This window comes from Cydia strobilella, chromosome 13, assembly GCF_947568885.1.
Source record: "Cydia strobilella chromosome 13, ilCydStro3.1, whole genome shotgun sequence".
NCBI lineage: Eukaryota > Metazoa > Arthropoda > Insecta > Lepidoptera > Tortricidae > Cydia > Cydia strobilella.
The window spans coordinates 15,937,333-15,963,845 of record NC_086053.1 but is presented as its reverse complement, the minus strand read 5'-3'; the positions used below and the strand labels follow the sequence as shown (position 1 = coordinate 15,963,845).

Genomic DNA, 26,513 nt, shown 5'->3' with positions numbered 1-26,513 from the left:
TTAGCCACATTAGGGTTAAACTAAAAGTTTCTAACGACATACGCACAAAGTCGCGGGTGGAGGGAATTAGGGGCAATTATTTAGCCTCACTTCGTTGTGCAAGAGATTATTGCAACTTCACTATTAACTGCAATATAATCATGAATCAACTGATTATATTGCACCGGTACAAACTACTGTCCGCGCGCGAATTCCGTACACGGCTGAGGAATGTTAGGAATGTTGGGCGTCATGACAGAGAGGCGGCGCACACTCCCCACTTCCTCGACCCCCGAATGCACGGAATTGGCGCGCGGACAGTAATTAATTTATCTATCACTGTTGTAATCAGCATCAAAAGTAGCAGATCAGCCTACGCGTCAAGTTTCTGCCATTCTCTAATAACAATAAAGATATATGTTTCAATATGTACAGTCGCCATCAGATATATCGGAGCGGCCGGGGTGCTCAAAAATATCTGAACACGGCACTTAAACGCCTTGACAATAGAGGCGTGTTCAAATATTTGTGAGCACCTCGGCCGCTCCGATATATCTGATGGCGACTGTAGAACAGTTCGATTGTGACAGATACTTTTGTAAACGAACTTTAGAGGTACCCTATTTGTACTTTTAGCGCGTTATTATTGCATGTTAACACCTTATTTCTGTACCTACCACATTTCTAGCAAATACATTTCTATTTCTACTCAACTATTGATTTTCACTGTGTAACCTTAATAGAATAGAATAGAAATAATTTATTCGTTAGCACACACAAATAGAAAATTATACAAAACAGAAACCAACACATATGGTCCATCCATGGCCATTTCAGTGTGCTAATAAGCTATGTATGGATAAATCGGTTTACACACTACTCTACAGAATAGACACGTGTCTCAAGTCCCTGAACATACATGTTTTAGTTCTAATAATAACTACAAAGCACATTGCATAATGTTACGAGTTATTACGACTATATCTTGTACCGGCAATTTGTCCAAATATTGCATTTTTATCTCACTATAAACATGGAGAGGCGTAGAATTAATTGCAATGGCGGGGCGGCCATATTAGAATACCTATAATTTTCACTGGCCAAACTACTGTCCGCGCGCGAATTCCGTGCACGGCTGAGGAATGTTAGGAATGTTGGGCGTCATGACAGAGTGGTCTCACTATAAAGATGGAGAGGCGTAGAATTAATTGCAATGGCGGGGCGACCATAGAATACCTACAATTTTCACTTGCCAAACTACTGTCCACGCGCGCGAATTCCGTGCACGGCTGAGGAATGTTAGGAATGTTGGGCGTCATTACAGAGTGGTGTCATTTTGTACGTACGGGCGCGGCGCACTTAGAATTCAGTCCTTCTATCCGGACTGAAAATTACAGCTCACAGATAGATAATATGAATAAATAGTCAATAGCTCAAATAATAAATAGTCAGTGCCCGTTCAGAGGATTCGAGTGAGGTCACATTGGCTTCAGCTAACGCGGAGGGCCTACCGTGAATATCGAAATTTCATTATCAATGTTATCACCCTCTCTAACGCAAAATAGGCGCCAGTCGTCGAGTTGCGGAAAATCGCCCGTACTACAATACAATACACCCTCTCTATCGTTCTTACATATACGAGAAATTTCTTACATATAAAGAAGTTATTTGCGGTAACCAACATTTTATTTCTCGCGACGGATGACCGAGTGTGATTGACCATCAGATATTTCGATATATTTTTCCTGATTAGCAGCTAGAATGAAAATAAAACTAGCAGTTGTCACAGAAATGAGTCACCAGCGGGCTAGTCGCCAGGAAAGAAGTTCGTTCAGTTTTGTTTTGGACAAACAACAATATTATGTTTAGATGACCATTTGACTTTGTCGTAGCCTTGTTGGCTTTGGCGATATTATAGTCAAACTATAAAGCCAAATTCACTGTGACATTTACAATCATTTCTGAGTCGAGACATTAATAAAAATGTTAGTATTATAAGTTGCCTGATTATGTCGTATTGATGATATGCATCAACCCAGTTATAATCCAAATCAATGATACAAATGCAACAAAGTATTAGGTGATATGGCTTTCCATCAGAGAAGGGTCCTTATGCGTATGCTTCATGTGCATAAGGACCCTTAATTTACCCATATAAAGCCACGTATACTTAATATAAGACACAATAAACTAGAAGACGTAAGTGAATTGTATTTAGTTTAAGGCCTGATTTTTTGGAAGGATTATCAGATAAAGAAAACTGAAATGAAAGCATCTACTAAGGCCCGAGAGAAGTAATCGATGAGTTCCCTCAAAAATAAAATTGCGCATTTTTAGAAGCAATTTTCATCCTTTTAGCTTTTGCGTGTGTTAAAGTGTAACCTATGGTCGTGATTTTTTTTCTATCGACCGAAAGTAAACAATCAGGATTCGAATCGATGAAGTCACTAGAGAAAATCTTCAAGATTGTTAATTAAATTTATGGCAACCGTATTGTGATCTAAAAAAGCGATCCGATTTTTTTAAAACTCCGCTACCTATACCGTTATTAGAATGACACTAACTAGTCTAATTTAACAACGTTGTTCAATTTATCCTCAAGTATTGTTAGTTTCAGTGTGTGATATCTTTACAATTGTACCTATCGATAATTTTCCTATACATCTTTTCCGCCTCGACGAGGTCACCTTAAGTTCTAGGCTTCTAGGTAATCCATAACTATTAGCATACATACATTACTGGATGACGTATACAAAGAGCTAATTATATGGAAAAGAAGTAGATTGAATTACGGCGAGCTACAATTATAATAAACGAACTGAGTCGAACTGATCAACGTCAAACAATGAATTCCATTCATAGTAATTTAAATTACATGTTTTAATTTAATGAATGTTAATTATAAGTGTTATATTTTGAAAAGATGTGTTCCGCCGAGTTTCTCGTCGGTCTCATATTGGGATCTTCTTTGTCGTGTCGCTCTTGACAGAGCGGTCGTGGTCACGTTGAAGCGTCCGCATCGGTAGTAGAGGCGGACACACCGACACAGCTCTTCGCACGATCTCCCGTCATCTCTCCCTGTTGGCAGACTGTCTAGCACACTCAGATACGCGGTTTCCCACTGCGGACTATTTGGTCAGTCCAGCGCATATTGGGATACCCTCCTACAATTTAGGAGGAATTTAAATCTTCTCGGGCAGAGGTGTAGGGTTAGAGTGCCTACTCTAGCTATAAGCCTTTATAGCTTTATTTGACGTTCATAAGCGCATTGTAAAATGCCTACTTGAAAAATAAACTATCTTTAAGGCCAAGCGCGCACTACGATTTTTTGTCGTGCGATAATTTTGTCGCAAAAATGCAACGTATGCGTTTATATGTCAGTGCGCGCATATACGATAAAAAAAATATGTATTACAGCGCGATTCTTAAATCGTGTCGCAAAAAATAAAATCGTAGTGCACGCTTGGCTGATTGCAGCTAAGGAAGGCCCCTGCCCGACTAGTCTAGACCATGAGGGCAGCCCAAAATAGGTCATTGTAGAGATACTTGAGGGAAGCCTATGTCCAGCAGTGGCTATCGTTCGGCTGATGCTGAAGGGCATTCTACTCGGTAATGGCAAAATTACAGAGTAGAATAAAATGGTAACGTGCACAGGTCTCACTGTGACGTCACGAATTATATTGTCCCTAACGCATCACACGTTCTCGCAGTCGCGAACCGATCAAGTGATATACCTCTGACAAAATGACGATGCTTATCGGATTGAGTTTGTGTCGCCTCTGCCTCCAGTTTAGAATATTACCAATTTCAATAATATTCCTAGAATTCATATGATCGACCCTATGGATTGACCATTTCACTTCTTCTTATTCTTATGGTGCCGTCTCCTGCCGGAGGTTGGCTATCATTAGGGCTATTTTGACTTTTAACGCTGCAGCTCGAAACAGTATCACTAACACGTGACAAATATCACTTGATAAAACCAGGAAGTAACATTTAACCTAGTCTATTCCGGCCACGTTTGACGGCAATGACATAACTAGATACTAGATATCTAGTACCTATACGATACGCGTACTATCATCCACACTTAACTGGAAATTCGTAAGCTTTATTGCAAACACATAAGGTTTCTTTTGGTCAATTAATTGGTGCTTGTAGTACACGTGTACCGAAAGCCGTAAAACCTTTTGCACAATTCCTATCAAATCGGTTTAACGCGTAGTCAGGCGCGTCACAAGTAACCGCAGAAATGCATGATTTATATAACTTCATGCTTCATGCCGCCTTACATTGTATCGTCGATATTGAACCTTGTTTAATAAGGTAAACCTTATTGTAACGACGTAAGGTTCAGCTATGGTCAGTTATATTGCTATTACACTGATACACACTTATATGACGATCCTAAAGGGGCCCACAGACTATCAGTCCGCCGGACGATATCGGCCTGTCAGTTGTTCGGAACTGTCAAATTTTTGTTCTAACTGACAGGCCGATATCGTCCGGCGAACTGATAGTCAGTGGGCCCCTTTATTGGGAGAGAAAATTATTTTAATTTATTTTATATTTTTTAGTATGTAATGTTTGACGATCATGATAAGAAGATAAGCATAATTTTGACATTGATGCAAATTTATAGTGTAGTTTTTATCCTGAAATAAATAAATCTAAATCTATTTATGTAGTAGGTTCTATGCTTAACTTACAATAAACTACCCGGGCACCGCATTTGAAGTGCTACGCTTAGGTCACCAATAGAAGGTGCAATTATTTTTAACTTCGCTAACGCTCGGTCAATTAGGTACCTAATAAATCTCATAACAGTGATAACAAAGCAGTTCGGGCTAATCGGGCATCTTTACCAGGACCTTGGAGCACGTTTTATAAACATTTGCAGTTTGTAGTATTCATTTTATTAGTGAAAGACTTCCTCCTAATAATATTAATTAATTAAAAAGAGACTTCCCGCTTATATTACAAGGCCCCACGATACGTAAAACGTTGAAAAGGCCAATGACCTTTACACGCAAACACTAAAATACCATTCACATGGTAGGTATACTGGTATAGCTGTTATAAATAGGGAGGAGCTCATTTTTTCCGATCAGGTCATCGAGATTTACATTAAATACTTTGAACTTTTGCCAATTATCGACTTTTGTCCAAGATTTATCGTTATGCCATTTCTTCGTTATGGCTTTACGAAATGGAGATGGGGATTTTGGATTCATAAAGATGTATACACTGTGTATACACTATACAGGAAAAGTTGACCGTGAACCCACCCAGGACAACATATCAGCACCGCAGACCATGGCGCATATACTGGAGTCTGGAGGAGTCTGGAGTACCCCGCATGCCCATGCCCGCATCAGAGTGCTCGGAGCTGGATCTGAGGGACGCGACAGCCAGGGCTGTCAACACCGCTGCATACTGGACATAAGTGGGGATCCATTATATGAAAAAAGGAACCTCGACACGAAAAAAAGAAGACAAACGAATAAACCACAGAGCTTCCTACTCTATTCTTTCCGACAGGTAGCAATCTTTTGTCATTCAGTTGCACTATAAATCCCAGGTTGTATTATAAAAGAATTTGACGAACCGTAAAACACCGGAACACATCACAGCCAAATAATTAAAGATTACCGATTCAAACGGCCCTGAACTCAAACTAAAAGTAGATTTGGTCCGCGATCTAAATAACGAGAGTTTCTAGATATTAGTGGAATGGGAGCGATCGATATATTCGGTGTAACGACTGTCTTATGTACAAACAATGTACCCCGACTAATATTTTTCAAGCGTTGACATGTTTACTTTCAAAGTTCTAAATAGGTTAAGTCGTCAGCAGAAGTACAAACAACGCGTATAACGCGAACAAATGTTTTGACCGCCAAAGACGTCAACAAACGCGCGCGGTTACAGCCCAATAATCCCAATAACAACTGTCATGGTTTCCGAAAAGGTTCACGATAAGAAGCGTGATACATTAATCAAAATACAGGAGGACCATGAGAACAGATGTTCCCTTTGAACGGCACACATATTTTCTCTGGTTCTGTGCTCATCTGTTTAACTCCTTGCTTCCCACCGACGCGATATGGGGTCAGCAAAGAAAATCAAAAGTCAATCCTAATAAAAACCTCAAGATCTTTTCCTGGCTGGTAAATTTAGATCCCTGGAAGCCTGGAAATTGCGTTAAAATATACTAGATAACAAAATTAACAAACAATCCGAGGATAGCGGCAGAGGCAGGTGACGCTTGGCGCCTGTTAACGACACATCTTAAATAAATAAATATCAGGGGACATCTTACCCAGATCAACCTAGCCCCAAACTAAGCAAAGCTTGTACCTATGGCTGCTATAGGCGACGATATACATACTTACATAGATAAATACATAGGGATTCGAACCCAGGACCATCGGCTTTACAGGCAGGGTCACTACCCACTAGGCCAGACCGGTGGTCAAGTAAACAGCAACTTTTTGCCGCTAAAATCGGAACTTGTGGCAAAATAGGTAGGTCATGAAGGTAATCATCAATGGCCTTAACGTCTATTGCAGATTGCAGACTATAGAAACAGTGTCAGCTAGGGCGACGTTTTCCGTGGCTGTGTAAGCCAATACGGGACGGCAAACACGCCCACAAGCCTGGCAGGTGTACTGTGCCCGTGGCGAACAGATGTCGCTCTGATAACGCTTGGCTCGCTTACTTGCGAGTGTCTTAAACCAAGCGTCATCGTGAATTTTATGCCCGTCGAACACCAGTTTGCGTCACTTGTCTCTCTGAAGGTAATCATAATCACAGACGGCGATATTCGTACTACCGGACGCATTTACCTGTGGGCGTTTTCAATCGAAGGAAGGTGTTACCTCTTGTCTTGTCTGTGTATGTTAAAGGATCTTGACCGAATTTTTAATTTATTAGTCACCTATTTGACCACCACCCACACACCTAATATACGTGAAATGTTAAAGATTTAGAGAAGCTTTTTTTAGGGTTCCGTACCCAAAGGGTAAAAACGGAACTCTATTACTAAGACTCCACTGTCCGTCCGTCTATCTGTCACCAGGCTGTATCTCATGAACCGTGATATAGTTAGACAGTTGAAATTTTCACAGATGATGTAGGTATTTCTATTGCCGCTATAAAAACACATACTAAAAAGTACGGAACCCTCGGTGGGCGAGTCCGACTCGCCAAATTAATGTTACATCTAAATCTCTATCAGTCTGCATAAATAGGTGACGAAGTTCGATTTGGATTTAAATTGGTTGTTGACACGATCATGTCTAGACTGTGTCACGATAAAGTTAAATAAACAGACCTACCTGTCTACTACTTAACAGAATAAAATAAATATTTAAGTGGGGCTCCCATACAGTTAACGTGATTTTTTTTCCGTTTTTTGCGTAACGGTACGGAACCCTTCGTGCGCGAGTCCGACTCGCACTTGGCCGGTTTTTTTAACTGTACCTGACACCTATTAGAAATTAATTTAGAAAATAATTAAAACATTACTATACATTGAAATACTAATGGCTTAGAATTATTAATTTGATATTATCATCCATTATTCAATTAAATTAATTAAATAAGGAGCTGTTAATTAATGATGTCCCCTGTTTAATGAATGGAGTCATTTACGCTTACTCGTTACTAATGAGTAATAAAACCCATTAATCAATAAGTCATATAAGAAATTTGCATGTGGTTTGTGCTAATAATTTTTTTTTTTTTTTAATGAAATAGGAGGCAAACGAGCAGACGGATCACCTGATGGTAAGCGATTACCGCCGCCCATGGACACCCGCAACACCAGAGGGGTTGTAAGTGCGTTGCCGGCCTTTAAGATGGGAATACGCTCTTTTCTTGAAGGTTTGAAGGTCATATCGGTCCGGAAATACCGCAGGCGACAGTTCATTCCACAGTTTAGCTGTGCGAGGCAGGAAGTTGCGAGTTAGGAATAATGTAATAATATAAGAAGGGGCTTTTACATTGGAAAGAGAAATCCATTAATTAAAAAAAGGCTGTATGGAAAGGTCCAGCTAGACCTACCCAAATGTCCCAAATATTAGAACATAGTATACAAAGTTATTAATAATGATGATCTAAGCCTTCTAGTCGACTTCACTGGCGACCAAAGAGCTGGCAGCTTTCTCGCGCAACATATTAGCATTGCAATACAGTGGGGAAATGCTGCCAGCATCCTCGGCACCATGCCATAGGGGCCACATTTTCTAGATGTATTTTAGTTTGATTTAGCTTTAGTTTGTAGTTTTATTTTTTAGATAAGTTCGTTTTTAACAAATGTATTGTTATTCCTTCAATAAATTATTTTCATTTAGTAAGAAATAATGATGATTTACTCTTGTTTAGATATGTACAACATTTAATTTAAAATAATTTTAGTTTTTTTTATGTATGTGTTTTTTTAAATATTATTTTTAGTTTTTTTATGTAATTCAACATTAAGAGACCTTATACATCTCTAAGTAATTGTAATATGTTCGTTAGTTTGAATTGGTAGTTTTTTTTTTTTATGAAATAGGAGGCAAACGACCAGACGGATCACCTGATGGTAAGCGATTACCGCCGCCCATGGACACCCGCAACACCAGAGGGGTTATAAGTGCGTTGCCGGCCTTTAAGATGGGAATACGCTCTTTTCTTGAAGGTTTGAAGGTCATATCGGTCCGGAAATACCGCAGGCGACAGTTCATTCCACAGTTTAGCTGTGCGAGGCAGGAAGTTTCTAGAGAGACGCACAGTTGAGGACTGCCAACCATCTAAGTGGTGAGGATGGTAATGTTGTCACGTAGGGCGATGGCGAAAAGAAGCTGCAGGGTATAATCCGAACAATTCATGCAGAGCGAGGCCACATCTCTACGCAGCGTCAAGGAGTCAAGCCGTTGCAGTTAGTTGTATTTTATAATTGTTGATGTATTATTTTGCTTGTATGTAAATTCAATGTTGACGTGTAAAAGTGTCCTTGTGGCCTATTTGCTGAATAAATGTTGATGTTTGATGTTTGTTTGAATAAATTACAATATATATAAAATCTCGAATTGAAAAAGTTAACATAATAGGCAGACTAAAGGGATTTCCATGCAGGATTCACCTATCAATAGATGGGTTCTTGAGGAAGGTTTAGGTGTATAATTTGTTTTGTGTTACGATGTGAAGCCGGGCAGGTCGCTAGTCACTACATAGTATAAAACAAAGTCACTTTAAAACTACGCAACGGATTTTGATACTGTGTTTTTAATAGATAGAGTGATTCAAGAGTAAGGTTTATATGTATAATTTCAAAAGGTTTTGTGTAAAAAAATTTGACCTACCCATGCGAAGCCAGGGCGGGTCGTATAACAAATAAATATGTTTTTCAAATATGGTGTCAAGATTTGAAGATGATATGGCAGTCCAAATATGGTACAAGCTTATGCAGGGTCAAATCTCATGAGCATTGCCAAATATAGCAATGCATTGTCAGCAAATGTCAGCATAATCATCTCGAATGAATATAATTCAGATAAAAATAGACACATTGTAAGTCTAAGCATTAAAAGTTCCAAAAATGTCAATTCCATTTTTGGTGTCCTGGAAAGTTATGGAATTTGAGGCAAATACTAAGCCCAAGAATAATTGCCATAGATATTTCTTTATCAAAATCATAAGATGAAACTCGAAGCTAAAATTAGTGTTACAAATTGTTATTACACTTATTTTTAGCTCAAGATTTGGCAAACTATGATAAAGATAAGAATGTCAATCAGAACAGTGTCACTACTTTGAAAAAAGCTTCTTTATCTTATGACAAAAAAAAACCGGCCAAGTGCGAGTCGGACTCGCGCACCGAGGGTTCCGTACTTTTTAGTATTTGTTGTTATAGCGGCAACAGAAATACCTACATCATCTGTGAAAATTTCAACTGTCTAACTATATCACGGTTCATGAGATACAGCCTGGTGACAGATAGACAGACGGACAGTGGAGTCTTAGTAATAGGGTCCCGTTTTACCCTTTGGATACGGATACAGATACAGCTGCAATTACACACTATAAATTTACAAACACATCAGAAAAAAATAATAATAATTACTATTTACACTAACAAAGAAATAAAATTATAACGAAAATACCATAATAAAAATGAGACAGAAATGGTGTAAAATTATGTACAAAATGTGTACGTTGCAGCAGGACAAAAGGGTCATGGCTCAGTGATACGCTTCGCTCTTTGGAGCAAACCACTGATTTTCTGCCGGAACCCAGGTCACAACAGATAATATATATATGATGTACTTACGTTAGCGGAATGAAATGTACTGTGTAAAGTGTGATTATATGTGCATGTCGTGTGATGATTACTTGATTAAATATTAAGACAGTAGGTAAATGACCCATGTGTAGTGTACTGTGTGTAAGTCTCCTTGTGTGACATCAGCCCCACCATGTTATATCCTGAAATCTGCAACCAAATAGCCGAATGGAATCCCAGCGGTTTGTTTTTCAAGGAGTATTTTTTTAAAGTGACTTTTAAATCAACTGTCTACATTACTTCAACTGTCTAGCTATCACGGTTCATGAGATACAGCCTAGTGACAGACAGACAGCGGAGTCTTAGTAATAGGGTCCCGTTTTTACCCTTTGAGTACGGAACCCTAAAAACTGTAAGCACCAAAGAGGATTTTACATAATTATTATTAAGGTGTATTCAGGTAATTATGGAAATTGGGTAATTCTACAGGATACATTTCGGGGAGTGTGCGATGGGATTACATAATCTAATCCCCCCATCTCTATTCTGCCACAGTGGGACTAGACGCGGACTTGCGTTTCACCCTTACGTCGTTACTCTGCCACTGATTCATACTAAGCGCTATGCATCCAGCTTTATCATGCGAACGGCTAAGGAGTGAAATTCACTTCCTGCAAATCTATTCCCAGTCCACTATAACTTTGATCTTTTTAAATCAAGAGTGAATAGACATTTTTTAGGTAAGCATGATCAACCCTAGACTGCATCCGCACTTACCATCAGGTGAGATTGCGGTCAAATGCTTGCCTTTTAGTAATTAAAAAAAAAAAACTTTGTTGTAAACTTGTTCTATTAATGAGGACCTATAATTCGATTGTAATTTCTGAATATATATATGTTTTCCATGGTACAAATGTAAGTAGGTGGTGTATAAATTAAAATAAAAAAGTAATAAGTCCCGTTCTTGGGTAAATCCGATAGGAAAAATTGCTGTTTTGTGTTTTTTTTCTTTTCGGATTTAACCAAATACACCTTAAAAGATTCAAGGTTATTTTTAACTTAATGACAACAGGTAAAAATATAAACTAGCAATGTGTGATATGCTCTGTGGAGCTCATAAATAGAAGACCTTGAAAGGTACATCCACATTTCAACTCAAGGTCAATATGATTGTGGGTTTACTGCTAAAAATTGCATGTTTACCTGTTATCAATCTCACAGCAATACTTATTTATAGAACATTTCAAATCAATGCTCAGAAAAAGTGACATTGAGATTAAATTTATTGCTATTTGCTAAGGCCATAAAACTGAACAAGTATTTTTAGATTTTATTGAATATGTAATGTTCTCTTTCTTGCATTACCTACTTTTTTCCACAACATACAATATCTTAGCAATGAAATGTACGGTAGAAATGTTTGCTTAAAACATAATCAATTCTCGTACAATAGATATAAATAGAAAAAACCAGTTGGGAAAAACATTTTTATCACACAACTATTTGCTTTGGTTTTATTGCATTGTTCACGTGTTTTGTGCGAGCATTTCAACAGTTAGTATGTCAATTGGCCACTAAATAAACTGGTGCTACAATGTTTTAGGCCAGACTAAGATAACCAGTTAATTGTATGAATGTTTGTGTTGCTACTAGTTATGCTTTTGTTTTGTTTCTCTCAGCCACTTGACTGTGCTATCACTGAGGTTTAGGTATTCAGGGCATAGTCCAGTTCGTTCTCTAGCTATATTTGATCAAGTGGCAAGTGAATTAGTTAAATAACTGCGCAAAACCTCGGCTCCTTTGTTGATAAATGACGCATAACCAAACACGAAATATGTAACGACAGTTGTGTAACTCACCCTCCACTCTGAAGATCTTCGACTTGATCGCGAAGATAGTGTCGGAGGGCGACACCGTCATCTCGAACGCGGTGCCCGTCAGGGTCTCCACCAGCACTTCCATCGTGGCCTGCCCAGCGCTCTCATCCGGGAAACCCTTCGATCTATTCGACAGTCTCTCTGGGCATCCATGTTGGGACATTTCACACACGTACCACTTTATTATTCACTATCTAAACCACATCGCGGGACACAGAACACCGTGAAAAATACCTCGAATGGCCAGTCTGGGACGATCGTGCTGCGTGCGACGAAGTAAACTATGTGGCCGATTACAAACACACATCGAACATGTTTATCGTTATTATATAACCAGCACAGTTAATAAACGCTAAACAATTTAAATTTAATTATAAATCTATTAATATAAAGCAACATAAATAATGTAACACATTGGCTAAAATTAAATAAATACAATTTCGTGACAGAACAGAACTAGATTTTTTTTTCAATGATGGTGAATGAAATGAAATTGAATGATTCATGAACAACGGATGTCGTCTACTTTATGAAAAATAAACAAAGAATATTATTTCTTCTAGAAATATTTAATTTATTTTATTACAACATAATATTTTACAAAACAATTTAAATCACCAATTTATTCGAATTTTTGGAAAAAATTATACATAGTACACGGAAGACGGAAGCTATAGTTTGTCAAGGGACTGTCTCATTTCAAACATAGAGAGAATCATACTATCTTTGTCTTACACTAGTACTAACATCCAAAAGAAAAGGATGAGTATAGTTTTCTTTGTTCCGTTTTACTGACAAGATTTGCTTGACCAACTATATTATAATATGCAAGTAAATAATATAATTAATATGGCAACATTTTGAATAGTTGACTGATTGTCATTGTCAATGGTCGGAAGTGGTTCTTGTCTATAACTTCTTTCTTTTCCGTCGTTCTTCGTTTACCGAAACAGAGGTTATAATCATGGTGCGTAAAAATTTATTACAAAAATTAGTTTCCTATAAGTGCAAATTATTTAATTATATCAAGATCCTATAGAGAGTGATCGATGAAAACGGTTTACAAGTTATCTTAAGGATTTCAGTGAGAAATGTCATACACGCGTCACCTATCGCCTTGATGGAACATGTGGCTTCAACTTGGTATTTCTTGTTAAATTTTCACAGACTCGCAAACGCCGTAATGGAGGACGATCCAAGCACGGCCGCGGCCACGTGAAGGCTGTGCGATGCACCAACTGCGCGCGCTGCGTGCCTAAGGATAAGGCTATCAAAAAGTTCGTGATCAGGAATATCGTGGAAGCGGCTGCCGTCAGAGATATTAACGAAGCCTCAGTATACAACTGTAAGTTGAGCTCATTTCAGTACTATTTAACATAATCTAACTTCCCTTACACTAATTGAAGGTAAGTTAAGGCCGGTATGTTATTGTACAAGGCGATGTTAATAATCTATAGAACATTGCTTGGGAAGGAGTGCGGAACGGAGGATGAAAGAATAATTATATTTATTAATAAACGTTTGTTTTATTTTCTTTATCACATTAATATAAAATTAATACATGCACTTTTTGTTGTTTTTTACAATATATCAGAACTGACAGAGAAATAAACCACACACTTTTAAAACCTTGTAGTAGTGGTGTACCAGTATGTTCATGGATCTCTAATAGAAGGGTTCTTAGTTGCCATGTTTTAAATTGAATCCACTTCTGAGGAGTCATCGGTCACATCAAGTCACATGATGCCTAAATTTTCAAATGGAACGCCCGACAAGTACTCCTGATAAATAATACAGACTTCTCTTTTGGTAACCTGTTGTCTCCTAGACCTTATGATATTTTATAGTGTATTTAATGGGGTTGTCAAAGGTTTGCATAGATGGCGCCATCATAGCTTGCCCCTTTTTCTATGAGATTTGGCTTAAAGGGCTGGCATCCAGGGCATAAAATTCCATTAAAAAAAAATTACAATTCTAGGGATTGACAGGGCAAGCTATGCTGGCGCCATCTGCTAAATATGTCGACCGGCCAACCCCATTAAGGTCTACACTGCAATGACCTTGACCTTATCTAAACCTGGTCTGGATGGTCTGGTCTGGCCTGGTCGGGGTGCTAAAATGGCCGGCTGATATTCATATTTGTTTAGACTAGAAAGCTGGTGTTGGAATGTTTTGTTATACAGACAAAGGTGCTTGTTGCAGGGCCTACTTGAATAAAGAATATTTTGAATCATGAAATATGTTGAGCAATACCAAGAAATTGATTTACGAAATATACTTTTTACAATAACTGACAAAACAAAATCTTTATATGTAAGAAATCCGCAACACAGGCTTCATCCGGTGGCAACAAACGCAAATCAACAACATGCTTTGTCCCTAACATACCAATGATGATGATCAAACTGTCACAAATCATACCTGGCTCAAATAATATCATTTCTATAATTCGTCGAGTGTCGATTTCATTGATCAGTTAATATCATTTCTATAAAAATATGGGCATTTCTTTAAACCTGACATTTTATTAAAAATAAGGTATAGCATTCAGCCCCCAATATGAAGTAGCAGCAAACTCCCAAGCACGGCTCCTAAAACTAAATTGGAAAGAGAATTTAATATAATTATTGAACATCAACATGCAACATTTCACAAGAATCAGTTGTAAAATGCTATCAGTTGAGAATAAGGATTGCAGAACCGGTACTGTTTAAAAAAACCGGGATTTCCCAGTATTTTAGGTATTGGGGACTTAAAATCAGTTTCTACCTCAATTTTCAGTAAAAAAAATTTTTTTGATAGGGGTCCCTTTGTTTGACATAATTATTGAAAGTCATAACATAATGTAATCATTAGTCATAATTCTGAAACCGTTAACTTTCAGGATTTTCCTATAGATAGGTTAGAATAGGTATGTTTTATGGCAATCTTGAAAAGTTACGCGTTTCTGAGAAAAACCAAATTATGACTAATATGACAATCATTACTTTATGACTTTCAATAATTATGTCATACAATAGAGACCCATTTTGATATGCATTGAATCCTCTTGCAATGTTTTACAAAGCCCAGCAACACTGAAGTCATGTTTTATTTTTACCACTAAGTACTTATGAAATATTTTCTTTGTCCAGCATTCCAGCTTCCCAAGCTGTACGCCAAGCTCCATTACTGCGTGTCGTGCGCGATCCACAGCAAGGTGGTGCGCAACAGGTCTAAGAAGGACCGTCGCATCCGCACGCCCCCCAAGAGCAACTTCCCGCGCGACATGTCCCGCCCGCAGAACGTGCAGCGGAAGTAGGGAGTTTACTTTTAATTAAAAAAATGTAAAAATTTATGGTTTTGTTTTTTTTATCCTGGTTGTTATGGGCAAATTTATTGCGCAATACCTCGGTACCAAGAAGTGCAGAGATTTTGACAGTACACGCAGTGCAGGCACGTGCAGGTGTTATTTTAAACGTCAAACTTCTATGAAATTATTTAGATTCTTCAACCGATCAAGCATCTACACGGACTGGATCAAGTTCTGATACTGAAATTTTGCTCCCAAAACCTTGATGCTGGCAAAATTGTCTTAATTGTCCCAATGGACAGATGCCATAAGAACCAAAAACTGAACTGACTTATAAATAACACCGGCACTGCGTGTGCTGTCAAAATATCTGCAACTTTTCTTGGTCTAACTAGTCATCAGACAGTCATGTTCCATGTGAAATTTCTAGTAAAACAACGTATATAATGACTAATGACACTGCTCACTTTGTTGTATTCACATCGGTGCAAAGTTAGAGTTAGACGAACTATTGCGGTCACGGTGCCTCGTCCGAGTTTCGTCTTCAGTGTCTTCACAGACATCTGCTTCGCGCGGCGATTGCCTTCATAGAGTAATGGCCCAGCGTAGGCCAGTCTACGGGACGCAGCTATGGGGAGGAATGAGATAGCAGTATCACTTGCTCCCTCTAACGCATAAATGCGTCCCTTGAACTGGCCTACGCTGGGCCATCGTGTAGAGGAGCCATAAAGGCGTCCGCTAGCTGGCGCGGGTTAACGAAAAATAATATTATAGCTGGGGAGCCGGCGGTGCTAAATGTGTTATTACTCGAGCGTCGGAAAGATGATAAAAAAAGAAGGTTAAGTATATAAAATTTTCTTTTCCAGCTAGCAGGAAAGCTCCTACAGTTTTTTTTTTTTATTTCGGGGGGTTGGTGGAGGGTAAAAAAAATCGTTAAGCAGATAGTGGATTTGGTCGTTTTGGTCCAAGTTAATGCTATTATAATTTTTCTATAACTTAATATGACTCTTATTTTTACGAATTTCCTTAATCTGACGACCACAAGTTCGACGCCTGATTTTCACATTGTAACCGTAAATAATTGTCATATTTAGTAATTGGCACAATTATAGCATTAATTTGGACTAAAATGACGAAATCCACAATCTGCTTAACGATTTGTTGTGCCCCCACCAACCAACGGCTAAAATTGGTCAAGGTAGACTCCACGGGGTAGCAAGATATCACTCATATCTTAATCTCACGCGCTTGAGTAACTACAAAAATTCCCTCTTCGGCTCCCCAACCGGCAATACTACTGACGCGGATGCGTGCCGACCGTCCAGTGGCGCCCTCATTAGGGGGATTGTGTTTACTTATAAACCAATTCAGTTCTGTATGGTTTATTAGTAAACACAGCCCCTGTCAAAATGTGCATTGCGTCTCACTCTCTCATTAAGCAAAATGTGAGACGCAAAACACATTGGATCAAGATATTTGGACAGATGGAATACCATCCTAATTGAGTAAACGAGAAACGTACGTCTATTTCCGCTCTATCGCTCTTGGATATTCGAGTGATAGATAGGTAAATAGACGTAGTGGCGGGGTGCGAAACTCCTCGCTTCGGGCAAACTCGGCTCCGTTCGGCTCAGCATTGCTCCGAGGCATTATTAGGGTTGGCACAACTTGACGTCCCTTTGCGTGCACGACCACAGATAAGATAATGACTTGAATTTTGACAACCCTAAATAGCCAAAAGGGATAGTGCCATATAATAGAAAGGGAGAGCATGATTCGACCCTGAACCGCTGTCAAACTTCGGTTTTGTAGGAAGTTTCCTTTCTGTACTATTATTTATTCAGTGGTAGTGGTTCGCTTTTATAGGCCTGGATGGGTACGTACGTGTACATATTATGCGCAGTAAGTCAAAATCTGTCAGACAAATAGCATTTATTCTTACAGCCATAAAAAACCAAATTCATAATCAACGAAATATCAATACTTAATTCATATTTAGCAAGTTAATTATATGCCAATTCCATAAATACACATAAAATGAGAGTTAGAGATCTACAAGTCGTAATCATCGTCTTCGCGCTTTCTCTTCATGGGCCCGGAGTCCATGGCGTCGAGCTCCATCTTGACGGGGCCCTGCGTGGACGGGCCAGCGGTCACACGGACTGCTGGTTTTGCTACCACCTGTAGAAACACACTATTATTCATACAAATCTTATGAGTATTAAGTGCCTCCGCCATAGACCTAGCATTACATAGATCAGCTATACGCGTGCGTTCGTGAGGGACAGAGAATACGCAATGCGACAACATGATTGGTCGAGTAGATTTGTAGCCCACCATTAGTCGGCTAGTGGTCATTTTTAGGGTTCCATACCCAAAGGGTAAAAACGGGACCCTATTACTAAGACTCCGCTTACCGTCTGTCTGTCACCAGGCTGTATCTCAAGAACGTGATAGCTAGGCAGTTCATTTTTAACAGATGATGTATTTCTGTTGCCGCTATAACAACAAATACTAAAAAGTACGGAACCCTCGGTGCGCGAGTTCGACTCGCACTTGGCCGGTTTTATTTGGTATTTTAGTTTTAGAAATTAATCTTTAGATTTTAAATTTTTATTTATACAAATAGTTTGCTTCAACCTAGGGAAGAGCGGTGCCTCCCGAAACAGGCAATTTTTTGCTTACCGCACCTAAATCATATGGCAATTTGTATTTGAAACAAATAAACAATTTTGTATTTGTATTAGGCCTCATTATCACGAGCGCTTTTTCAATGCGTTTGAATGACACAAATGGAAACATGTGTATTTATTCACACGATGGCGGTAGCGCTTTTTATCAAGCGTTATTGGATTTTCAACTTTAAGCCTTGGTCTTTAAATCGAATTTAGCGTGTGGGCAGATTTAAGCGCTTTATTAACGCGCGTTGAAAAAGCGCTCGTGAGAATGAGGCCTTACGGTGGGGAATAAAAAAAAAGTGAGACTGCAGGACAAACAATAATAATATTTATGATATTCGTTTTGGATGCCTTTTGTGAGCCTGAAGAGGAAGCGATAAGCTATAAGGGCTAAGGTAATTTTAACCTTGTGCCATTCAATTTGCATTGCTATGAAAAAATATACAAAGCATTTCATTTATCTTAAAAATTTAGAGAAAATGAAATTCAACCCAATTAACAATAAAACTAAATTTCAACTTCCATAGAAAGACGAAGCTTAGACTTTGTTTTTCACAGTATTCTTTTGAATTTCTGAATCAGAATTTTAAGAAAAAATATACAATTTGTTTTTTTACCTTACTGCCTGAAGTAAACTTAAGCACAGGCTTAGGCACAACACTGGGCTTCGCCGATGACACATTTACTATAGCCCCACTTGGCCGCTTCACCACCACATTCTGGCTCGCGCCCTTTGAAGATGTGACAGTCTTGATGGTGGGAGTGGGAGCCATGGCTGGCTTTGAAGCCACTTTCTTGAACGCTGGCCGGAGACGGTAGTTGCAGGCTGATAGGCAGTAACTGAAACCATTTAAGTTAAGTAAGTATTAAGTTAATAGGTGGACAACACAGTCCTTGTCTTTAATGTAATTTTCAATAATAGGGGCAAAACTCCATAAAAATCCTTGACATCACATTGTACCTTTAAAAAACTACATTTCAGAATTAGTGCAGTATAAGTAAAGATATTTTTACATTGTTATATCATGACTTTCATACCTTAGCTCTTCGATCTACAATATGGCCGTAAAGTTCCAGAGTGAATTCATTAGTTGCACTGTGGCTAAAGGATTTGCCACACTGGATGCATTCTGTGGTCAGCGGTCAGGTCAAACCCGCATTATGTATGAACAACATTGACAGCAACCTTTGAAGTTGAAGTTTGACCTGACCGCTGCCCGCAAAACTCATCCAGTGTGGCAAATCCTTAAGAGGTTACTTTTTAGTTGTTAACACTTGATTACAATGAGACTGAGACATTACTTCTAAAAATTGTTTAACACAAAACTTGAATAAATGTTAAACTAACTAAATTAGACTAAAATAATAGAACTTTCTTAAAAGTGTTTAACACAAAACTTTAATAGATATAAAACTAACTAAATTAGACTGAAGTATATAATTGAAACTAAAGTTGACCCTAGAAACAAATAGTAATAATCTAATAATGTAATAACAGATCAACATAGTTAAGTATATAGTTTTAATACTTAAAATTGCATGTATCTTAATCTTTATCGTCAAATTGTAAAAATATCTTTCTATTCTAGTTAACGTGGCCTTTGTACCTAAATTTATATGAATTTCATGTTAACATTTTTTTTGTACAATAAAGTGATTTACTACTACTACTACTCTAACGTGCATGAAATACAAATGTACATCCGGTCTCCCGCGATACAGGCATAGCCTAGTGCGGGGACGCCTGAAATTTCCGAATGTCAAGTCAGTTATGCACAAGAAACTTGTGTATAAGTATTACAGCTGTATTCTTTCTGTGCAATAAAATATTTTTTATTTTATCTTATCTTTAAACCACCTACCGGTCAGGAGGCAATCGCAGCCCACAATGCGGCTTTATCAAAGGCAGAGGATTGACATTCTTTACTCTAGCGATCTCCAGAAGCACCTCTCGCGGCGGTGGATTCGTAAACGACTTATCCAACTGCAGCTGCACAGCCAATCGTACATCATCTATATCTATCGACTTCTTCTTCGCGTGGTTCGCGAAAACGCGCGCTTCGTCCAATATGGAGGTGACGTATCGATAAGTGAACTCTAACAGCTGGTTCACGACTCGAGGCTCGTAATCCGTGACGCCAACTTCTTTCATGATGGACATGATCACTTGAGCGTCTTTTGGTATGTGCTTGGTTTGGTTGCTGGATTTCGATTTGTCTTTTTCCGACATTGTGTTGTTAGGTTGTATAGAAAGTATTGGATAATAATCGGTTCTGTAATTGGAGCGAAATTTAATTAATATGGTTGTGTGAATAGCAAAAATCTAGGAAATTATAACTTTGCACAAGCACCAACGCCACCACAACACCATTCACCAAGCAAGCAAGCAGTTTTGGCTGTGGTTTTGGCACTTTTGTTTTGACTTTTGACACATGTCAGTGTCACTTTCTAGAGCAGGATCGTTCAAGTCTATGGTAAAACCGCCTTTTTAGTAATTTCAATGTTTTATCAACGTTTTAAATTAAAACTTTTAATACTGATCTAAAGTAGGTTAGGATGAAAGTGTTGCCTGATTTCAAAGTTCTACTACTTTGGTAATTAAAATGACTACTAAAAAATAAAATAAAACATTTGCGTAAAAACCGTCGAAAGGGGCCACTTGGTATTTCGATACTCAAATGTTTATTGAAATTGCGAATTCAAAACAGGTAAGAAATGCAAATAACTACTTAGTACCAAAATAGTTTACAAATGTTCTAATTTTCTATTCATAGATGAGCACTTGTGATTTGATATCAACCTTTATTTATGGATGGTATGGGAGCCCAAGAGGGGATTTTTGTAGTTACTCGAGCGCGTCAGATTAAGATGTGGTAGAGTTAGACCAAGAAAAGTCTGCAGCGATTTTGATAGCATACGCAGTGCAAGTGTTAATTTAAACGTCAAACGTCTATGAAATTATGTCGTATAAAATAACACTTGCACTGCGTGTGCTATCAAAATCGCTGCAGACGCGCGAGACAAAAAAACGGTTAATTATAACACTAGAAACTTCATAACTCCCTTGGGAAAACGCTTTTTCTATAGTTCCCGCTAAGCCTGCGTGCAATTCCACATTTACTGCGCGAGTGTGATGAAAAATACATAAAACAATGTGCCCAGGAAGATGACAGAAATCAAACACATAATGTATAATAACCATTTTGATTTTATTCAGTTAAAATATGAAATAACTTACGTGTACAGTAAAAATAAGTTGTTTTAGATAGTCATCGAAGTGTTTAACTCAAGTATGTATACCGCTACAAGCCACACGCGGCTCGCGTTTCAACATGCGACTACCTTAAACCTTGTTTACCAAGTGTACTAAAATACATTCTAATGATTACATTATTGTAATTTGTATTAGGTACATTTTAACATATAAATGGACAATTTGGACGTACAGTTGTGAACTTTATTACTATAATAGTGACAAACGTAATGTCCTTTAAATAGATGTTCTTCACTTTCGTTCCATTTAGACTATAGATTTATTTATTTACAGGTTTACTCTTAATATTAAATACTTTTTGTAATTGTATACTTTCACATAGTTTCAATATTTTTCGCTTTATGATAATCGTGAATTGGGAACCTGCATTACATATTGTCAATACATTTATTATTTACGTACCTCGTCATCTTATCTATGACACTCAGTATTTCTTATGCTTACAACGCTAAAAACCTACCCAACTATTAATTATTATAAATTTTGCCGTTAATTCTTGTGAAATAGGTATTTCGTATTGAAAGTATAAGAGTTAAGTCAGGAGGCTTGAAGGTATTGACAATATCTTAGCCCTATTTGTTCTATTACAGGTAACACAATTTACCTTAACACTTTAATTACACGTTTCCTGACCCACACGCGTTAATTTACAGTCTTTAAGTTTTGTGTAACCTATAATTCCATGGAACCAAAGTAAAGTAACATTGAACGAAGCCGAAGCAATCACTACGTCTTCATTAGTCGTCAACAATCTATTGTGTCGCTCGTGATATGTTTTAATTGCCGAAATTAATTAATGTTACTGACGTACGACCAATAGAAGAACAAGAAAGTAATTAGAATGTATTATTGCTTTTGTATCATTAATGGTTATACAAACTGACGTTACGTCTCGACTCATGTTACCGCCCAGCTTTATTCTATAGCTAAAAAATTGTGCTATTCGCTGAAACCACCCGGTAAGACTATCATCATTCTTTATTATTCTTAATTATATTATATCACCTAGTGAGGTTTCAAACAATACCCTACGACGCCCTCACACGTTAAGCCACGCTGAATTATAAAAAAAAACATGTTTGACTATGGTAACGCTTGATACATACAGCCGGTATATTTTAAAACGCTTGCTTGATTATTTACGTATTTGTTTCAGTCCTCGGCCGCAACGTGTGAGGTGACCTATAAAATACTACTTAGGTAGAAATGTACTTATTGAACTACTTTCAATATTCAATACAGTCAATACAATATTATCAACAACTTAACTAGGGACTAATTACGAAAAACTATGAACATCACTAAATCCCAAGTAACCATCTGACGCTGTTTATGGCTAAAAACAAATCATACACGTTAGAAATCACATATATTATGTATGTCTACATTCACTATTGCAAATTCTTAGAAAAACTCCGCTGGCAAAGTACAGTAAGGGATAGCGCGAAATTACAAAAAACTTGTTATACGAAGTCGTTGAAATATTGACATTTTGGAAATAGATAAATAAATTTGCAATAGTGACGAGTTTGCGTTAACAAAATGAAAATATTTAAAACATGTAAAATCATACAAAACAAATACGACAACACAGATCAAGCTCAACTTTCAGATTAAATTGTTATTTATATTCCATTATCAATATTATCATAGTTCAATATGTTAAGTATATTAAAAATAAAAAATAAAATGAAAATTCATAGACAAAAATATTGCATGATTTTATATTATTAGGAAATCACATCTGTCGTCAATAATTTTATGACTGTATTCCCATACAAAAATATCCAACATATCAAAGTCAGTCCACATGTCCATAAGCTGAAAATCACCAACTTTCATTTTGCATTCCGCAAAAGGCACTCCTTGATGCAAATTAACGGCTGAAATTCGAATCGGGGTCGGGCGGGTAGGAACCAATGTAAAATTGTTGAGCTTAACATTAAAAAGCGTTTACAATGTCTGTAAAATAAAATACTTACTTAAAATTAAAAAGCATTTACAATATCTGTAAAATAAAATACTTACCTATGCTAGTATTATAGTAAGATTATTACAGGAAGAAACTACAAGGCATAGCAAGATGACAACCGGTTCAAAACAAACAAACGGGTACTTAATAGGTTACAAACTTACTCAACTAATCTACAGATTATTATTTGTTACGCTGCCTTTATCTCTGATGACGTCTCTGATACATTCATGCTCTGTACACAGGAGCATGAACGAGTCAAATCGATTTAATTACTTTGCACTTATTTCATTCCGTCGAGTATTGCACGTATAACATTCCCACAATAAATATATACATGTACGCAGTTAGTTATTGTATGTAACAGGTTATATTCGTTCACATGACTTTCCCGCCGAGGCGACAATCGTTCAAGGTCGCGTCGCCTGTAGAAAATTGTCCTTGCACTATACTCGTGGATGCATCGGCGGTCAATTCGGTTGAAACCTGTAGAATAACAATAACATTTATAAGAACTTGAGGTCTTATTACCGTACCTGGCGGCTAATTAGAATAGAATAGAAATAGTTTATTCGTGGCACACTATACAGGTTTACAAGAGGAACGAAAAGCAAACTTACACATAACATTACAACGCATATTTAACATTACATTTATACTCATACTCATTTATTAATAATATTGTTACATATTACACGTCAAAAATTTAATTCAATTACATTTAATTACATGAGATAGATTACATTATTTTAAAGTTTTGGGTAGTGTAGGTATATAAAAGAAAATAATGAGGGCTAACGCGTATGAATTCGCCGCTAGGGGCGCTAGTGTAGATGGTGGTCTTTTCCATAGTTCGAAATGTCAAATGTCACTTGTCACTTCAATGACTGACAGCTGTTCTTTAGTCTTTTGGACCACCATCAACAGAGGCGCCAACTGGTGAGCAAAAAAAACGATAGCCCTCATTTTAGATCTAACGAAAACTACTGAAATAGTAGTTTTTATTTTCTAGCGCTGACAACCCTTGGAAGAACTGTCAACTGCTTAATGTTTATGAATGCAGAATGCGACAGAAGGACTTGTATTATGTAGTTTTTACACGACTGCCCAAAAAGAAAAAGAGGTGTTGTAGTGTGGGTATCTATGTGGTAAGCGCGTGTAGGGTGTTGTAGTGTGGGTACCTATGTAGTGAGCGCGTGTGTAGGGTGTTGTAGTGTGGGTACCTATGTAGTGAGCGTGTGTGTAGGTTGTTGTAGTGTGGGTACCTATGTAGTGAGCGTGTGTGTAGGTTGTTGTAGTGTGGGTACCTATGTAGTGAGCGCGTGTGTAGGGTGTTGTAGTGTGGGTACCTATGTAGTGAGCGTGTGTGTAGGTTGTTGTAGTGTGGGTACCTATGTAGTGAGCGTGTGTGTAGGTTGTTGTAGTGTGGGTACCTATGTAGTGAGCGCGTGTGTAGGGTGTTGTAGTGTGGGTACCTATGTAGTGAGCGTGTGTGTAGGTTGTTGTAGTGTGGGTACCTATGTAGTGAGCGCGTGTGTAGGGTGTTGTAGTGTGGGTACCTTTGTGGTAAGCGCGTGTAGGGTGTTGTAGTGTGGGTACCTATGTGGTGAGCGCGTGTGTGGGGTGTAGTAGTGTGTAGTGTGGAGGGTGCAGTAGCGTAGTTACCTATGTAGTGAGCGCGTGTGTGGGGTGTAGTAGTGTGTAGTGTGTAGGGTGTAGTAGTGTGGGTACCTATGTGGTGAGCGCGGGCTGCGCGTGGTCGGGCGGCGGGTGCCCGGGCGGGGGCGGCGGCGGCGGCGCGGCGTACTCCACCACCTCCTGGTAGATGAGCTGCTTCCACTGCTCCACCGTGTGCTCGCGCTCGTCCACGGAGTGGTCGTACGACGCCGGAGCCGGCTGGACACACCAACATCAATTACATAACGACAACTTATATACAAGATAAAATCAATATACTGTAGTAAATATGACAAAAGTTACCTTAAAATACTTTAGGTAATTTCAGGTGTGTGTGGAGTGGTAGGCCTCCAACGAGGTGGAGCGACGACCTGGTGAAGGTCGCGGGAATTCGGTGGATGCGAGCGGCACAGGATCGGTCGGAGTGGCGAGCCTTGGGGGAGGCCTATGTCCAGCAGTGGACGTCTATCGGCTGACATGATGATGATGATGATGATGATGAATTTCATGTTGGTTTAAAATGCCACCTCTTGAGACACCGGAAGCATCTTTATGTAATTAGAAAGGTAACTTAAGCAGCTCACCGCGTTGACCTCTCCCTCGTCATACCAAACATTGATGTAAGGGTGGAGTAACGCCTCGTCGACGGAGATGCGTCGCTCCGGGTCGATCACCAACATGCGCGAGAGCAGATCGCGCGCTTGCGACGCCTGGAACAACAATAAAGACTTAAAAACTACACTTCAATCCGTCAAACAACAGTTAAGAATATCCTAAGCTACGAGCTAAAAGTTATGCCCAGTAGTTAGCTACTTTTCGTGTTTTTATTATTTGGTGCTACGCCCCGCCCGTTTTGTACTCGTGTACATTTAGATTTAGACTCATGTTTATATTTTGCCTGCCAGCATTCAAAGAAGTCGTGTGTCTATTTGATACCTTAACCTTGTTAAGGTATTGAGGTGGTGGAACTTGTATAGCTGTCTGTCTCAATTCAAAGGCCTATAGTCGTGGCGGTTTTCGACGTGGTTCACTGTGTCCGCGCGGTTCACTGTATACCTTGAGCCGGTTGTGCTCGTTGCTGTCGGACGGGAACAGTATGTCGGGGAACAGCCTCTCGAAGGAGTAGCCGGCGTAGCGCGGACGGTTCTCCACGTAGTTCCGCACCGTTGGCTGCAGGCGCGCCATGAACGCTGCTGATGGTGTGCCCAGTTGTTCTATAAAAGAAAATAAATCCATGCTTTACAAACAAAATAACGTAACTTTATTGCAAGTGGTTGGACGAGGATGTGTACAGATCTATACTTTGCGAAATAGGTAGAGGGAGGCAAGTGACACTTTTGCAACTGTGTGTACAAGATATGTACTGTGGTACAAGGAAGCGAGACGGAGCCCCGCTTACTGTTGCCGCGTGAGGTGGCGGGCCGCAGCCCACACCAGCGCCTTGACCAGTCGCAGTACCAATATAATATTATAAGTTGTTGATGATGAATCAAA

The 26,513-nt window shown here is 38.6% G+C and overlaps 4 protein-coding genes across 9 annotated transcripts in view; 1 reads left to right on the top strand and 3 right to left on the bottom strand.

The window, feature by feature from the left end:
• Positions 1 to 12,621, bottom strand: part of LOC134746762 (uncharacterized) — a 29,925-nt gene extending 17,304 nt beyond the window's left edge. The window contains exon 1 of the mRNA XM_063681292.1: positions 12,109 to 12,621. Coding sequence (XP_063537362.1) covers positions 12,109 to 12,289 — 181 coding nt within the window. The 5' untranslated portion in view covers positions 12,290 to 12,621. The remainder of the gene's footprint in view (positions 1 to 12,108) is intronic.
• Positions 12,622 to 12,983: 362 nt separating this feature from the next.
• Positions 12,984 to 15,461, top strand: LOC134746761 (small ribosomal subunit protein eS26). The gene is made up of 3 exons (XM_063681291.1): positions 12,984 to 13,093; positions 13,294 to 13,471; positions 15,261 to 15,461. The coding sequence occupies exons 1-3, from the start codon at positions 13,091 to 13,093 to the stop codon at positions 15,425 to 15,427; spliced, it is 348 nt and encodes a 115-aa protein (XP_063537361.1). The 5' UTR covers positions 12,984 to 13,090; the 3' UTR covers positions 15,428 to 15,461.
• A 1,870-nt stretch (positions 15,462 to 17,331) lies between these two features.
• LOC134746834 (transcription initiation factor TFIID subunit 9) lies at positions 17,332 to 20,476 on the bottom strand. The gene is made up of 3 exons (XM_063681402.1): positions 19,959 to 20,476; positions 18,714 to 18,936; positions 17,332 to 17,599 (listed from the first exon to the last, which is right to left on the bottom strand). Exons 1-3 carry the CDS (start codon positions 20,324 to 20,326, stop codon positions 17,471 to 17,473), a joined length of 720 nt encoding a protein of 239 aa, XP_063537472.1. The 5' UTR covers positions 20,327 to 20,476; the 3' UTR covers positions 17,332 to 17,470.
• An 810-nt stretch (positions 20,477 to 21,286) lies between these two features.
• Positions 21,287 to 26,513, bottom strand: part of LOC134746816 (stress-activated protein kinase JNK) — a 195,585-nt gene continuing 190,358 nt past the window's right edge. For 5 of the 6 annotated variants that reach the window (XM_063681379.1, XM_063681376.1, XM_063681378.1 and 2 more), the window contains 4 exons: positions 26,076 to 26,233; positions 25,604 to 25,729; positions 25,074 to 25,238; positions 21,287 to 23,828 (listed from right to left, as the gene is read on the bottom strand). In XM_063681379.1, the coding sequence (XP_063537449.1) occupies positions 25,074 to 25,238; positions 25,604 to 25,729; positions 26,076 to 26,233 (449 nt within the window). In that variant the 3' untranslated portion in view covers positions 21,287 to 23,828. Of the gene's footprint in view, positions 23,829 to 24,866; positions 24,942 to 25,073; positions 25,239 to 25,603; positions 25,730 to 26,075; positions 26,234 to 26,513 lie in introns of those variants that run through there. The other variant, XM_063681377.1, reaches the window with a different exon arrangement.